The following is a 16,389-nucleotide window of genomic DNA, read 5'->3' on the forward strand; positions in this document are numbered from 1 at the left end:
GAGATTCTTTTTAAACGTGTACCGATTGCTTAACCTAACGCCAACATCGGCGCTTCTCTTCGTGTATAAATAATTTAAACTTAACATCTACACACATCGCGACACGTTTTTTTTTGCTTTCTTTTTTCTCCCTCCCTTCCCATTTATCATTTTCATTCGCGAATAGACTTACGTAGCCGTTGCAACATTTTTACATGATGTAAATCAAATGAGATGTTTCTGCACCGAACGCGTGCACTTCCAATAACTCGTTGATTTTGGTCAAATATGGATCAGTTTTTGAAATAAGAAAATCGGCTCCTAACATGTGCTTTTGTTTTGTTTCGTTCAACCCTGCTATGTGTTCTTTCCCTTATTATGCGATCTTTAACGCAAAAGTTTTCTTATCGATCTTTTCCACGCTCAAGCAGTTTTTTCTACATGCTTTCCTGTAACTCTGTCCGTTGGTAACACACGGTAACATTTATGTACGTGGTTCAAGAAACGGTAGCTTACGATCGGAGTTACATTAGCGTACGGTTGCAGCACGTTAACGAAACGACGAATATCCCAACCATACGCAGCGCAAAAATGTAACCGTCACGTTCCACAATTTGGATGGGATATCACTTATCTTTCAAGATTTGTCTGCAAACAGCAAGCAACTCTCAAATATTGGCATGCATTCCTTTTTCCTATTCCTCTATCATTATAACCTTTGTTAACATATATTTATATGTTTAGGTGAGCTACGAAAGGACTAACTGGCTTGTGAAATCTATATTCGATTGGGTTTGTTCTTCGCTTCTCATTTACTGGATGATATTGTCACCGATTTGTTCAAATTGGAGTTTGCAATAAGTGCCAAACTAACTTTCTTTGAGTGTGTCTGTCTATCCTCTTGTTTCCCTCTTTCCCGCTCTCTCTCTCTCTATACTGCTTTCTCGATTTTCTTCAGTTCTTGTCGGTTTGGTACGCTAAAATAGCAAATCTGACATCGTTTAGCCCTTGTGTTATAATATGTCTATTGACGCTCATTGTTCGGTGCTGTATCTTTTTCTTGGTTTTTTTTTTTGTTTTCTTCTTTTTGAAAGGCACAATTTCACTCCATTCCTTTTCCCCGCATTTTTCGTGTGTCACTGTGCAATTCTATGTTATGTTTTAATTTCCTTTCGAACATGAAAATTGATAAAATCTTCTTACTGACTGTTGCGATGTGTCCCCTACACTTTAGCTCCATGCTGATGTGTATATCTATAAAGGTTAACTTTGTATCGGCGGTTTTGAGGTTTCAATTTTTTATTTTTGTTTTCATTATCAAACACATAAATATTGCAAACAAGATGAAAAAAGTTGCATTTCGAGAATTTAGACAGTGAGGATCAGGGTTGCGATCAAATGTTGCATAAACAAAGGAAGAAAAAAATCTCAAAACTCTAATTTACATTTGGGCACAATTTATCAACGAAAAGCCTACACAAGTATGCAAAAGTTGTGGAAAACAAGTGGTTAAAGAAATGAACAATTTTACTAAATCACTCATCACAGCATCCCACCAACGCTCCGGCAGCAGCACGGACGGGCATGGATGTGACGATGCGCGCTTCTTAAACAAAAAAAAAACCTACGCAACAACAAAACGGGGAAAATAAATTAACCACTTCCACGAGGCAAGCGAAAACACACAAACACACAATACACACACATTTGACTAGAATTTCATTCTTCTGCTGCTGTGCCCCCTTTGCACGAAAAGGAAACGGAAGCGGGATCGTGTTTGCGATCAGCTGTGGCCTAGATGCGTGCGTGTCTTTTTGTTGTGACCTTATCTAGGGATCATTTGTTTTCAAACTCGAACGCACATTGCACTGCGTTTTGATTATCGAAGCAATGTAACGCGCGGGCACATCCTGTCGCTTGGTTCCTTTGTAGATTCCTAATCGCTTGATCCTGTTGTTTCGCTTTTCGGTGGGGATAAGACGTTAGCTACGTATTGGTATTGCTTGGGTACGTTTTGTTCCTACCATCCTAGGCATCCTTCAGGGATGGTTGATTTTCTTCTCCAAAAAAAAACACACATAATGTTTTACCCTTCGGCGCATCTCATTATATCCAATCAACAAGTATTGCGTAAATCAGTCCATTTGCAAAGAGGGGGACCGATCACAAAAAAGGATCCGTGTTTTGTCTTTCCGCACTGATATTAAACATTGCCCAACGTGTGGTTTTTGCTACACTATTTTGCACCGTTCCTGTCTGACTTCTAGCATTCGATTTTCCCTGCGTGGAAAAAAACAAGAAATTGAGCTTTTATCTCGAATACTACATATTTATTCTGCCTTTTCTTGTTATTAATTTTCTCTCTCGTGTCGTTTTCAAACGCTATTTATTGCTTAACGCCTAAGTATGTAAGTAAATAATGTATTTTTTCATCCTCTTTCTCTCTCTCTCTCTCTCTCTTTTTAATTGGTTATTATCTCCTATCGTCGCCGCGGTTTTCTATCGAAGGTTCCCTTTGCTTTCTACAGTACCGATAAAACTAGTGTATAATAAATAGAGTAAATTTCATTACTTGCTTTGTATGCTTGCGTTATCGTTTCGTGCGATTGCTCGTACAACTTTACTGCTTCTTTAGCTGTTTTGGAGCCATCCGTAACCCACCGGTAACAGTGAGCTCAAACAGATGTGCTCGAATATGTGCGAAACTGGCGATAACATGCGGCGGTTGCTTTTGTTCTGCTTTGGAGAAAGGATGAATGGTGGGAGCATTAATTGAGAGCAATTCATTATTGATTGATTGACCGGCTGATTCTTCCACTTGCATTACTTATCGCATACTATTTGCATGTCGTACATATATGCTACGGGGGGGCTGTTAGCTAGTAGATTTAAAAACTATCCCGGCTAACTAAAAATATTTCCCAACATTTTTTTCTCCTCCATGTTGTGGGGGTTGTGTTACTTTTGTTTTTTTGTTTTTTTTTGGCTGTCTAATATCATACGCTTACGCGTGCTTTTCCAACCCCAAAAAACACAGCAATTCCATTTTTCGTCCGTAGGTGAGATGAAGGTAAGGCATCTGGATGCCGCTCTTGGCTCACCTAAGAACGCTTATCGTTGACGCCACAGACACCGTCGAACAGTGACAGCATCAGCGCTTGTGGTAGTAAATATTATTGCAGTCTAGCCTCCTGGAGCGAAGCACTGGTCGCATTCTGATAGGGCGATAGGCCGGGAAATGCACCAGCCGCGGCGGCAGCTGCAGCGGCAGCAGCTCCCGCTTGCGGCAACGTGGCGTACGTGTACGGGCCGGCCATGTACTGAGCGGCGGCAGCCGCAGCTCCGGCAGCTATTAGAAGAAAAACAAAAGACAATCACACATACGTCCATTACGTTACTCGTTCGCCATGAAGGCCAATGGATACATACCTGAAGCGCCGGACGCATAAGGATATGCATCGAATCCTGTACTGTACTGTCCCGGATATGGTGCGGCGGCGGCTGCTGCTACCGCATTCTACAGTATCACATTGAAACAAAAAGAAATTATTATTATTATACCTGCAACACACACACACTCCTTTAGTTAACTGACCTGATATTCATAGAATTGACTAGTGGCGGCAGCAATGGCTGCTGCGTGCGACAACTGTGTGGCAGGGATCGGTACCAGTCCGGATGCGGTCGCGGCCGCTCCTGTCGATCCACCTGCCGTGCCTAGATACGGTGTTCCATAAATGTAGGACGGTGGCACCCTGTACACCCGTCGTCCGTACCAAAGATGCGAAGAGACATAAGAAAGAAATGGCAATAGAAATAACAATCATTAGTATGGTGTTAAACAATTGCGCTGCAAATGCACCATACACTGCAACCAACAGCAACAACAATAAACAACATTAAACAGCAACAACAATTAAACAACAACAACAACATCAACAAAAACACAATATTTGCCAAACGCCAAACAACAGCAACATCAACGTAAAACGTCTTGATTAGTTTTTTTTTCCAAAAAAACGAAATTGGTAAATAGAGAAGAAAAGTAAATCATAAATAAGGAAACAAAAATAAACAATGTGAATAAAAAGAAAACAAATCAATGTCACAAAGAGAAAAAAAACGATAAAACTAAAAAAAAGTAGTAAAACAACGCAAGAAAAACTAAAACAAAACAGAAACCCATCAAACGCAACGCGCAAACGACGCATACCGCACGCTTAAGAGTACAAAACAAATAAGAGAAAGATGAAACAAATTTTTAATCCAGAGACAAATCAAAACGTTCAGTGTTTGAGAAAAAAAATATAGAAAAGAACACTTGAATAACAAAAAGGATCAAAAAAATAAATACAGCAACCACAAGTTTATTTAAACCCACAAAACAAAATCAAACCAGCAAAACCGTACCTTCGATTATGAAGGATGATAAGACAGAAGTAGGAAATATGAAAGGGAATAAAATATTACATCACTTCTCAAGAAGAATGTTGAATACCATTCCCAAAAACAGTGGGGTGACTCTGTTCATCATCTCATCATTGTGACAGTTGTCAGGGCACGTTTCCTGCTTCGTATATGCAACCGGCGCATATATATTTATCTACACCAAATATTCTCTATCCTACACACACAATTGTCTACGAGGCTCTAAAGGCAAAACATGACAAGTTTATCCGTCAACCATCTGTGACCATTCGTTAGAATTATTGATCGCACACATCGAGACAGCAGGGCCCACCAGTGACAGACACACTGTGTGCGCTTAAGTATATCTCAAAAATAGGACCGCCTTCACATTCGACGGTGACACCGGACAAACGTACACTAGAAACGCTCTCATTCCCCCACCTCGTTTCGCTTGAACGAAGATTAAATAAAATCCATAAAACAACCCTCCTCACAGAGCGCCGCATCACCGACCCCGGACGCCATTTTAGAACGTCACTCTATCCGCCCACCATTATTGTGATGTTCCCGATATGATCGCGGATCGTTCGGTGAGAGTAACACAATTCGCTCACAAATTTACAAGCACCTCTCGCTACGGCAAACAGCCATTGCCACCGCGGAAAAATGCGATCGCGTACCGAATGATCGTGCGCGAGTTTCGTCTCTATGACGGCCATCTTGTCGTCCATTGCACGATCTTGGCACAAATGTGCTGAAACGTGCCGAAATTAACTGCGGAATGCATCATATTAATCATCGCAAATAGGAAAACCACAATATTTTGCTGGCACAGTTCAGTGCATATGAACCGCCGAATAATATTAATTTTATATTGCATTCCCGAAAGAAGCAAAAAAAAAAGATAAATGCGTTCAACGACATAATCAACCATATTGATCCAACTGTCAAGTAAACTGCAAAACCGAAGTCGCAAGTCGTACGATGCGATGGCGGGGAACGGTTGCAACCAGTCTAATAAATAAAGACACTTTAATACCGTGCCAGCACGCAGTAAATGCATAATTAATACTAAAATTTACTCATGCTGCAGCAAATATTAAAAATTCACTACCAAACATACAGGGAGTTCCCGCGATACACGGCATCGGATTTTTAAATTTGATAACACGCAACATAAATTTCTGTGTTATCAGAAACTGTCAACTATAGTTATATTTACTAATAAAATCTAAATTATTTCAACAAATTTAATTGTATTTCAATTTGATTCGAATTAATTGGATTTTTCCATTTATTTAACATTTATTTAACTAAAATGTAGCTGAAAATGCTGAACTATCGCTTTCAATTAAGCGAAAACGACTCTACAACTGTGAAGTATACACGATCTGTCATCCAGATGTCAACAGAAATACGATTTACTGCAATTCTTCGTAATCCACAGTAATAATGTATCTCGGGGACTTGTATACTAGTAACAGAACACAAAATTCAATCCAATGTTTGAAAAAAAAATAGCTATTTTTAAGCCTTTTTGTTTGGCGACTTATTCAACCAAAGTAAATTTAATCTCAATCAAGCAAACCTCAACAAAAAAGACACCAATCACTAAGGTTTATTACACTCAGCAACGGGTTGTATGTGTGCAATGGAATGTGCCCAAGTTGTTCGGACCCATTTACACGCGGGTTTAATTTGTTGCACGGGTGTTTACTGCTTTACACTGACTGGCCTTCAACTGGCGACAAACAAAGGATGACCACCATTACAAAGGTTTATCGAATCCATTTGATGACCCCTTCTATATCGTGTCCCGTGCGCATATCAACGATAGCAATCTACTGCTGATGATGGATATTTAATGGTGGAAAACATTCTTCACTGTGCAGCAGATAAACAATCAGATGCAACACGTCATATTAATTTCCCATTACATTTTACACAACGTGTGTGTGTATATATATATTTGGTTGCTGATGCACTACTTAAAGCAAATAGAATCATTCTTCGCAAAAAGCGATTCACTTCATTGCGATCAAATAGCATTCCCATTCGAAGGTGTAGTGTGATGGGCTATGAGATCTTCACACGCCCCGAGCGATCGGCTCGCGTCTGTCACGCTTTAGCTGCAAACCGCGGACATTCCGGACTGCTCGAATGGGACATTTCTAAAAATATCCCGTCAGCTTCCTTCGCTCTTTGTGCTCCAATACCGTCCGTATGTTCCTGAGGCAAACGATCCCCATACGATCGTGCACTGTAAATATACACTTCGCTTCATCGCTGACGGATGGTTGCAACTTCTAAAAGTCTTTTCGACTTCGAACCTCCGCAACCAGTTAATCGTTCGCATACAGGAAGATCTTCGCATTCGGTGAACGTGTTGCTGTTGTTGCTATTGAAGACGATGGGATGGAGGATGCCCCCAGGGGGTGTTGGGTGGCTCGTGTGCACCAAGCACCCGAGAGCCATATTTATTTGTATTTTTAGAAAACTCTGCTCAAAACTGCGCCGCTTTGGCAAGACAACGTTACGGCCCGGTCCTATCTTGTCACCGCCCCGTGTGCCGTGTACTTTGCCCGGCTTGGTGTTTGTCCCAAAAATCAACGAAGACATCTCCTGCCCCTCATATGTGTGTGTCGCGCAAGACTTGTTGACGATGAAGAGTTTCCCATCAGTACCATGCGGTGGTGCGCATTTCCCTGTTTTTCCTCGTTTTTTCGCCACTTTTTCCCCACCCCAAAAAACCGGTCAACGGCTAGTGAGGATTGACATTTGAATTTTCCAACCGCATTTATATGTTTGTTCGCCTTTTCCTAATTGCTCCACACTACCTACACTATCGGTGGGGGTATCTGTGCGGGAAATGAGAACCCACCACCAAACCATTTTCCACCTCACGCGTGTGTCCCCGCTGGTTGGACACACACACACACACATTTTCCTCACTGAAGCGCACCAAACCAATTACGTAAATCGAAATAAATGCTGCAATTACATTAATTCGATAAAAATCGCTTCAACACTGTGAGCACCAACGGTGTAATCGGTGTATTGCGAGACGGTGTCTGTTGCGTTACCGGTGGCAACTATGACTACCGATGGCCGGTAACATATATACGGAAAATTGATTAATACTTCCATTAATGTCTGAACTCTCCCCTTGCATGCCACTCGGTCACTTTGTGCTCTACTTTTTTTGTTTTCCTCTCTCTGCTTCACTTCGAGTTTCAGAAACATCTAATTTCTTCTTTCGAAATGTCCCATTTTCACTGTGGATGAGTCAAACGCAATATACATATATCACTGACACTGGCAATCCGTTTTGTTACGAAGTCTTTATTGTCACTTTCATTACGATGATGAAAGCTTGTAGAGATTGTAGATTAAGCCTGTCCCTAGCAAACCTTTCCGAACTATAAATATACCCCCCAAAAAGAAGGAATAGTGGGTGATCATTACATGACACACGCGTCCCGACACACAATTTCAAGTTCTATCACCAAAACCCCTATCGATGATTGTGTCAAGTGTTTTCTATTCATTGCTTTTTTTTGCTCAATCCATCCTTTTTTCACATGGTTGGACATTAGCAAACCCTTCAGGCTTCATCATCGTTCCACTCGATACGAGTTCAATCCCTGTGCCTAAGTGGACATCGGATGATCGGTGGGAAAAATCACGTTTCTTTGGCCAGAAGACGTGTGGTCTTCGAGCGTCACTTCCGTCACCGCTGATGCTGATTGACGTCAGACGACGTTTTGGGTTTGAGGGAATGAGGACAGAAGGACACAACGCAGTGGCTCATGCTCGATGATAGAAGGCACCTTTTCTGTTCACTTTGTCGCTAAGAGCATAGTTAAATAATACTCAGGCACATATGTAAGTTAGAAGAGGTAGTTCGTGTCACGATTCTTCACTAACATGCCTTTTCTGCAGGATTTTTTTAAAACAAATCCCCCGACCGAAGAAAGATGATCGTTTCATGATTGTGTTTTTATTGTTTGTCAGTTTTTTTTGTTGCTTAAAATAAACACCAAAAATCTCAAACTGCCATCGGGAAATGGGCCGAAAATAGAGTAACGGGTTAGGTGCGATCGGTTGGATACAGCTTCAAGTGGATGTCACGACTTTGTTGACGGCATGAAGTGACATTTAAATTGTATCGCATTTTCTTCACTTTTGATCACGGTAAAACTAAGTAGAAAATATTTCTAAATGGTTCTAAATACGGAACAGATCTGTTGAGTATTAAAAATTTCCAATTCCAATAACCTGACTATTTCTGTAAAGTAAATCTATTTTTTATATGTTTATACTTCCTTCTTGTTTTTGTATAGTGCTAGAATTTAAATCTATTTTCTAATTTTATTCACTCGATCACGCCAAACCGTAAGTAGTACAAATGTAAAAACAAAATAAAAACAAACAAACAAAAATCAAAACAATCTCATTTCAATCGCTGCTGTACTCCATCAAACCAAAAGCATAAGACTAAAGAAGGAAAAATAAAACCACAACAAACACTCGCGAATGTGGCAAAACGCAAACGACACCGCGGCAGCACCGTAACACATCGAACACAAAAGCAAACAATAATTGTCAAACGTCATTCAAATGTCGCAAAAATTTGCCTTTGTGCAAGCTAGTAAACTAGTACACTGCCTCAGTTATTTTTTTTTTCTTTTCGTCCGCAAACGAGTTAAGTTATTTACGCCATTTATTGAAGACATGTCATTCGTTTGATCAACCCAATCCTTTAAACGATGACGCAAATAAAATGCTTTTTTTTCTTTTCTTTCACCTGCTGTTGTTTTATCATTCTTAGCAATGAAATCGAATGAGTTAAAGGGAAAAAAAGAAAACTTCACAACACACTAAGCTAGCTAAGTTATCAAAAATGTAACAAATTTTAAAAGAAAAAGAAACATTTAAAAAATGAGCAACGCAAAACCAGCTCTATTCCTTTAGCAGAAAAAGGTGCTTACGTTTTTTGCTTAGGCATTTGGGGATGAAACAAAATATCCTCATTCGTGCGTGTTTGCAGTTAGTCTTAAACCATCAGCACCAGATTAGAGAGCCAGCTGCCGAGGAATGCTCGTAAACAGCAGATCGCGTTTCAGACGAACTAAGCGTTTTGGGTAGTACCTTCCACCTTGAAGGAGATAATTTATAGATTCGAGAGAGTGAGAATTCATTACGAGCTTCTTTGATTGCCACCACCAGTAAAATGGGGGAATTAAAACAGGGGAAGATAATGTTTAATAATTTCCACCCCCGTTCACCAGTGGAACACTTTCTCCTTTTACAGGACCATAAAATAAAATCATCAGCACGAAGTTAATGTGCGTAATTCGTTTCAATTTCTATCCGTTGTGATTTTGTGCCTATTTTTTCTACTACTAAAACATTATATTAAGTCAAGATTTAATTTTTGGACTAATTTTATGACAAAAAAAAAACGAACATGAAACATGCTGTTTTTCAGTCATCAAGATAAAACTAATTTGTGAAAGTCAATTTCACTCTATCTCTTTCATTCGATGCACAATCCGAATTGCATACGCAACAACGTGCCGTTACTATACGGGAAAACTGAAATACTATATTTCACCACCATAGAGCAACAGCAATGATCGAGCCTGATCTCATCAAAATGCAAACGTATTCCGTGCCGGCTTGTAATGTTTGCCACACGTCATTGTACGACTCATACCGGCGAATGGCAGGATGGGCTGCAGTGCAGAATGGAGCTGGGACACGGGGGAAAGCAATTGCAATGAAAAGCAACGAGCAGCCGCCGAAATTTTTATTTTACCGCAATCAAAATAATTTTAGTTCCGCGTGGCAGGGCACGCGATAAAGCGCGTGTGGTGCCGCACAAGCGATACAACACACACACACACACATCCGGAAAAAAAGTTCACCGATCATACAAATAACGGACAGACGTCAACCCGTACCGGTGTGGTCAACTCGTGTTAAATAGACCATGGCCCATGAGCGAGGTGAAATGTGAATCATGGCCATTTTATGTGACGATCTGTTGCTTCGCTTTTTTTTTTAATTTTCGCCTTCTACACTGGCTTGTATTACATTGCTTTGAACTAGATACAACTTCAAAAACAAAACCCAACATCACACATTGAGAAGAGAGCAATTGGGACGCGGTGAAAAATGGAGGGAAGGAAAAAAAAGAAAATGAGAAACACACTGACAACCACAAACAAAATACACACACACCACACACACACCAACCAAACGCACACCCACACGCTCACGATGGGGACACCCGCAAACACGCACACGCTCACGCTAAAAGAGCAACAATTAAAAAAAAAACAACAAAACCAAATCGATTTGGCACACACACGAACGCACTTCTCACCTCTCGCAATCGAGTAGCGCGCGTAGAATAAATCACGACGACGACGACGATGACGGTAACGGCGACAACGATGGCGTTGACATACGCGCCACGGGGTTCACAATGTGTGTCCCTTTCTGTGTATGTGTTCGTGCGTGTGTGTGTGTGAGGGGCCGAGTGGGGTAGCAATGGGGCGAAGCACATGAATTGTTCATCGAAAGCGCCCCATTTCCTTTCAACCCCTCACCAGCCACCCACCCCACCACCTGCAGAGGGTTGGTACGGGGTGGTGGGAGTTTGTACGTTGCAGGTAACATGACGTTTCGAATGCAACACGTACCACTGAGTGAACCTGATTGTTGTGTGGAGAAGGGAAAAAAAACTAAATGAAATACGTAGAAGTGGTTCGATGTGAAAACGCACAAAAATAAAACAAAACTATCGCTATGAAAATTCATGAATTTCTAGGCGAAACAGAAGAAAAAACAAACAAACAAACACACACACAAACGGAAAAAACTTCCCGGTTCACTCGTAGTTCTATACCGTAGTTTAGAAAGTGCACAGTTCAATGCATAAAAAAAAACAGTTAAAACACGTGAAAGAGTGTGTGTGTGCGTGTTTGTGTGGGATAGTTAAGAAAGAATAACCCCGTTTGTTACTATTTATAAAAAAAATAGTTAACAAAATATCACCTCAATTGTCAAAGAGACACCTTAATAAAAAAGGACAAAATGAAAGGTGAACAAATGTACTAGCGAAAGAAAAAGAAGAAAATTTTCTAAAACTCACAAAACAACAAATCTAAAATATACAACCAAACAAAGAAAACTCATAGACTCACACTCATAGAATAAAATCAAACGCAATTTAATTGGAACATGGAATTATATGTAGGAAGACTCTATAACAGAAACACTTCAAATGATATGAGGGAGAGAGAAAAAACAAAAGATAGCGAGCCGTAAAGTAAACTGTATGCAAAGTAAGAAAACACATACATGAATGAAGAGGGAGAAAAAAGAAAACAAAACGTAAAATAAAACGCAACAAAAAGTAAAAAAAAAAAACAACTAAAAACACAACAAAACACAGTAAAACAAGAAAGGAAAAGAAAAACAACTGCAAAAATCTGCCCACGCAAAACCAAACGCTCGCGCAAACAAATTACATGAACATATTGACCCGACTGGACACGAAGGTACGGAGAAATTGGCGCCTGCGGTGAACCGAAGATGCGGCCAATACACAACCGGAGCGCGCCCGGGAAGGGGGTAGCTTTTTCCTAACCTGCCGCACGGCACGGGCTGCAAACAAAACACGGGATGAAAAAGTGGATGGTAGAGAAGAGGAGAAGAAATGAAACAGATGAAACACAGGAAATAAATATCGTACAACCGTTTTGTTAACGTGATCTTCTTTTTTTTTGCACAAACATCGATCGAACAAACTGAAACGATCATTCCAATGACCCGATGAAATATACCAACAAAAAAGTTGCCTTGCCAAACAATTTTGGAATTTTTTATTCAATATATAATATAATATATTAAACGTCACTGCAAATAAATGATACTCTTCACGTAACGAAGGCTAACAAGAACTTTAAAAGTTCACCAGTCACAGTCAGCAACGTGTGTTTGTTGGGAAGATTTCTAAATAAAAACCGCAATCAATCTTATTTGCCGTGTGGCACACAACATACAACAAAAAAACACCCGTACAACACATACGAAGACACAAGCGCGGAACGATCTACCCGCCTGAAAGTCTAACTCCGGCAGCGGGCAAGAGAAAATGACACTATCCCTGCCGACCGGTGACATATGCGCCAGTGTACATGGTGGAGGCTTAATTAACGGGCCTTTCTCGGACTGTCTGGCAAAACCGATTCTACCGGTTTAGAAAATTTATTCCCGTCCAATCGTACGACAGTTGCGCGATGGTTGTTAGAATTTCCCTGATTCGGCTTTTACCGCTTGCGGACGCGTGTAAGAATATATCGCCACTCGAAAGCAAACTCAAAGCATAAGCAAGAGCGAGTACGATGTATAGGAAAAGTTTGGAAAACTATGTGCCTATTTTTAGGATAACGTCTCGCCGTAACGTGTATGCCCCGTGGCCCAGTAACGTAGCGGGGTACGAACGATTGCGAGGTACGATCAACAGTCGCGTAACAGTATGCACTAAAACAAACTAGTCTATTGCACATGGAAGTGCAGTCAATGTGAATGTCTGCTGTTTGCAAACATTAATTTCCACAATGATATTGCTCCTTCACTTGTGCGCCATACAAATGGGACACCAGGCGTCTCCATTAATAGTAAGCAAAACCGTTTAAAATTTAAATTCAAAACTTAACTCCAGTTTCTGCGTTATTCTTTTATTGAAAAAAATTAAACCCAATTAAAAATTTTGGAAAAACGAAAAAAATTACATAAAACCATAAAACAAAAAACAAGGTTCTTAATCAATTGAGACCAAATGAACAATTTTTAAACAAACATAAAACGAATATTATGTATGTTTTACATACTTTTTCATATAGTAAAGTTTATTGATTTACTTTTAAATGTCTATAATTTTATTTAACTTTGTGCATTGTTCATGATTGTCCCATATTTTTAAACAGGACACTCGTTTCATATGAAACCCTTACCTACCCCAAGAAACCCCAAGCCCTTACTTCCGTCACCCATTCCCCTTTCACATTGCTGATGATGCCATTTGGCAGACAGATTTGGCATTACACAGAGACAAAACAAAATGAAGAGAGAAAGAAAGAGAAGGAATAGGATTTCTTTTACCAAGAACGAATACACGAAGAAGTGACGACAGAACGGGGATAAAGTAGAAGGGGAAGAGAGAAGAACACAGATGCACTTCCAGCAAAAAAACACTTACCCGAACTGTCCCGGTATCACTGGATAGCCAGCTGTCCGCAGTCCTGTCGTGGCGAACGGAAATCCTGGAATAATAACGAACGAAAAAGAAAACAATCATAAACCAATAAAAGTACGTCAACAAATGGTTTGGTAGGTTTGGTTAGTGGCGCAAGGACGGTATCAATCGTAAAAAAAACTGAACCAAACGAGACACTTTGAGGTGAAATCAACAGATAGAAAACCAACCTAAATACCATTTAAAACCAATATTATCGTAATCTTTTGAACTAGTTAAGGTGACTGTAAAACACGGTCAAATCCTTCGGTGTGTTAGGAGTGCTCATTAAAATTGCATTTCCGTACCGATCGCCACCGCGAACACGTGGATTGCCTAATGAATCTACCGCTACTGCACTAATCAATACCACAAAGCTTATTCGCCGTGGCACATCATTTTACACGTCAACGTTTATACGTAGCTCAACACCACCATTGCTCGGTGCAATGTACAGAGCACAACAAAACTGGTCAACGATACAAAACAAAAAAACACAAACCAGCGAATGAACCTTCTTCACCATCGCCACCAACACTATCAACGGCATCGGCCGTGGTGATGGCGAATATAACAACAGCAACAAAAACACCCCGTGCTGCCTGACCTCGACACAAAGCAAGGCAGAAATGTGGAAAAAATTGATTTACTTTAATGATTTGTTTACTCGCCCGTTTGGTGCTCGTTTGCAATGACTTCTGTCATCGGGCGCGCTTTACTCAACCCGACAGCCGATTTCCCGTCCAAGTTTCACAAAACTTCACCTGACAGCTGACGTATCCGGAACAGAGGGAGAGAGAGACCGGTGTGCCGAGCGGGTTTAACAGACCAAGGAGAAGCGCAAAAAAAAACAAGAAAACTCCCGGGGTACGTCAAGGTATGCAGGGGGAAAAAACTGAACTTCGTTTTCATCGCTTCTGTCTAATAGAACTCGCAAAGGCCGATAAGTTTATAGAACGGTACGACGGGTATATACACAGTGCTAAACAACAGTAAAGTTAAAGGTGCAGATTGACATTCTCTCTCTCCCCATGTAGTGTTGGTTTTCATCGCGCCCATCGAAGGGTAATAATCCTTCTACAGGGTCTGACGCTGACTTAAACATGAACGCGCTTGGAAAAGACAAGAAACCAACCTCAAAACAATCGACTTGATTTTAAGTTGTAGGAAAACTTTATGTTCCTCCTCCCTTCACCTAGCACTCTCATCTACGGATCGTCTACGTCTAGACAATCGGCGGTAAATTGCGTCAAGCGTTAACTCTTAGTTGCACCTTTAGTTACAACCATTTGCCTAAAAGCCGTCGCACCATTCAGTGATTTAATCCGGACAAGATGTGCAGAATGACGCTCTAACAGATGGTTTGGTTGGATAGACTAGCAAAACCACCGGGCGACATACACCACAACAATTCATTTTCCTAATGGACACACGTGCTCACCTTGTGATGCATTGCCCCGTGGTTTGGCGCCCAGTATCGCGAGATTCACGTTCGCTTTCCTGCCATCGATGATCGGGTTCGGTTCCTTGCAGGCACGCTCGGCACTCAGTCTATCGCCCATAATCACCTGCAATGATTGAAAGGAGACGGAATCGTGCATGTTAATGTAGGCAAAGGAAGAAATCCAACATCAAACCAATCCGTTGGTTTTAACACTTACGAATCCATAGCCACGACTTTTGTTTGTCGTGCGGTCGGTTATCACAACGGCCTCCTCAATATCGCCGTACACGCTAAAGTGCTCCCGCAGGCTCTTGTCGGTCGTATGGTACGGTAAACCACCCACGAACAGCTTCGTCCAGGTCGTATCTTTCTGTGCGCTCTGTGATGATGTCGTCGTACCCGTGCCGCCCGATTGCACCAACGCCAGTGCGGCATCGGCCGCATCCGGGGACACCTGCATCAGCATTTTGTAATCCAGCTTTTCTGCCCGTTCCAGCAAACCTGCTGCACTGTTGCACTTGCAATATTCTTCAACGCTGTGGGCGTTTTCTTTTTTTACTTCACCTTCTGCACCTCCACACACCGTTTCACCTCGTGCGAACTGAAGTTGTTGAGTTCCGCGAAAAAGGAAATACTATCTGCAAATGAGTCAACGGAGAAAAGAAACAAAACTTTAATTAGTTAAAAGAGTCACACGGCTGTTCTTGTTTCTATTTAGAAAAAAGGATTATTTTTCATAATACAATATCATCTTTTCAAAGCAAAAAATATATTCCCCTCAAGGAAAATGCGCTACCAATCTCGTCCCATTCCCAGTTTTTCCACAAACTAAACCCTGAAAACTGAAGGGCTCTACCTAGAAACATAAATTATATACAGCCTTACTGCTACTGAGCAGTGCTAAATGTCCAAAAAAGCCAAAGTGCCAAACAAGTCACCGGATAGTGCTGTGGCCGAAGTCAAAGAACAAACAGCGACTGACATTTATGCATAAATCGCTTTAAGCGTACGGACAGAACACTTTTGTTTTGCAAGACCCCAACTGATAGACATCGTAAAGCACCCAAAAATACTTCTGGAAGGTAATTTGATACCTTTTTTTTGGTTCGTTCTGTTTTTTTGGGTACACTTATGCTACTTGAAACATTCGAAAGGGAAGACATTCGTCTACGTGAATCTCGCTGCTCAAATTTCTTTTTCCAGTTACCTCGCTCAATAACTCCAATAAACCTGTGCGTTTGCAGTA

The 16,389-nt window shown here is 40.9% G+C and overlaps 1 protein-coding gene across 3 annotated transcripts in view; it reads right to left on the bottom strand.

Moving 5' to 3' along the window:
• Positions 1-1,912: 1,912 nt before the first annotated feature.
• LOC125770250 (RNA-binding protein 24-B-like) overlaps positions 1,913-16,389 on the bottom strand; it is a 45,014-nt gene continuing 30,537 nt past the window's right edge. For all 3 annotated transcript variants that reach the window (XM_049439652.1, XM_049439653.1, XM_049439654.1), the window contains exons 3-8: positions 15,361-15,781; positions 15,141-15,267; positions 13,664-13,727; positions 3,575-3,734; positions 3,409-3,496; positions 1,913-3,328 (exon numbers count right to left, since the gene is read on the bottom strand). In XM_049439652.1, the coding sequence (XP_049295609.1) occupies positions 3,153-3,328; positions 3,409-3,496; positions 3,575-3,734; positions 13,664-13,727; positions 15,141-15,267; positions 15,361-15,609 (864 nt within the window). In that variant the 5' untranslated portion in view covers positions 15,610-15,781 and the 3' untranslated portion in view covers positions 1,913-3,152. The remainder of the gene's footprint in view (positions 3,329-3,408; positions 3,497-3,574; positions 3,735-13,663; positions 13,728-15,140; positions 15,268-15,360; positions 15,782-16,389) is intronic.

This window comes from Anopheles funestus, chromosome 3RL (genome assembly GCF_943734845.2).
Source record: "Anopheles funestus chromosome 3RL, idAnoFuneDA-416_04, whole genome shotgun sequence".
NCBI classification, from domain to species: Eukaryota; Metazoa; Arthropoda; class Insecta; order Diptera; family Culicidae; genus Anopheles; species Anopheles funestus.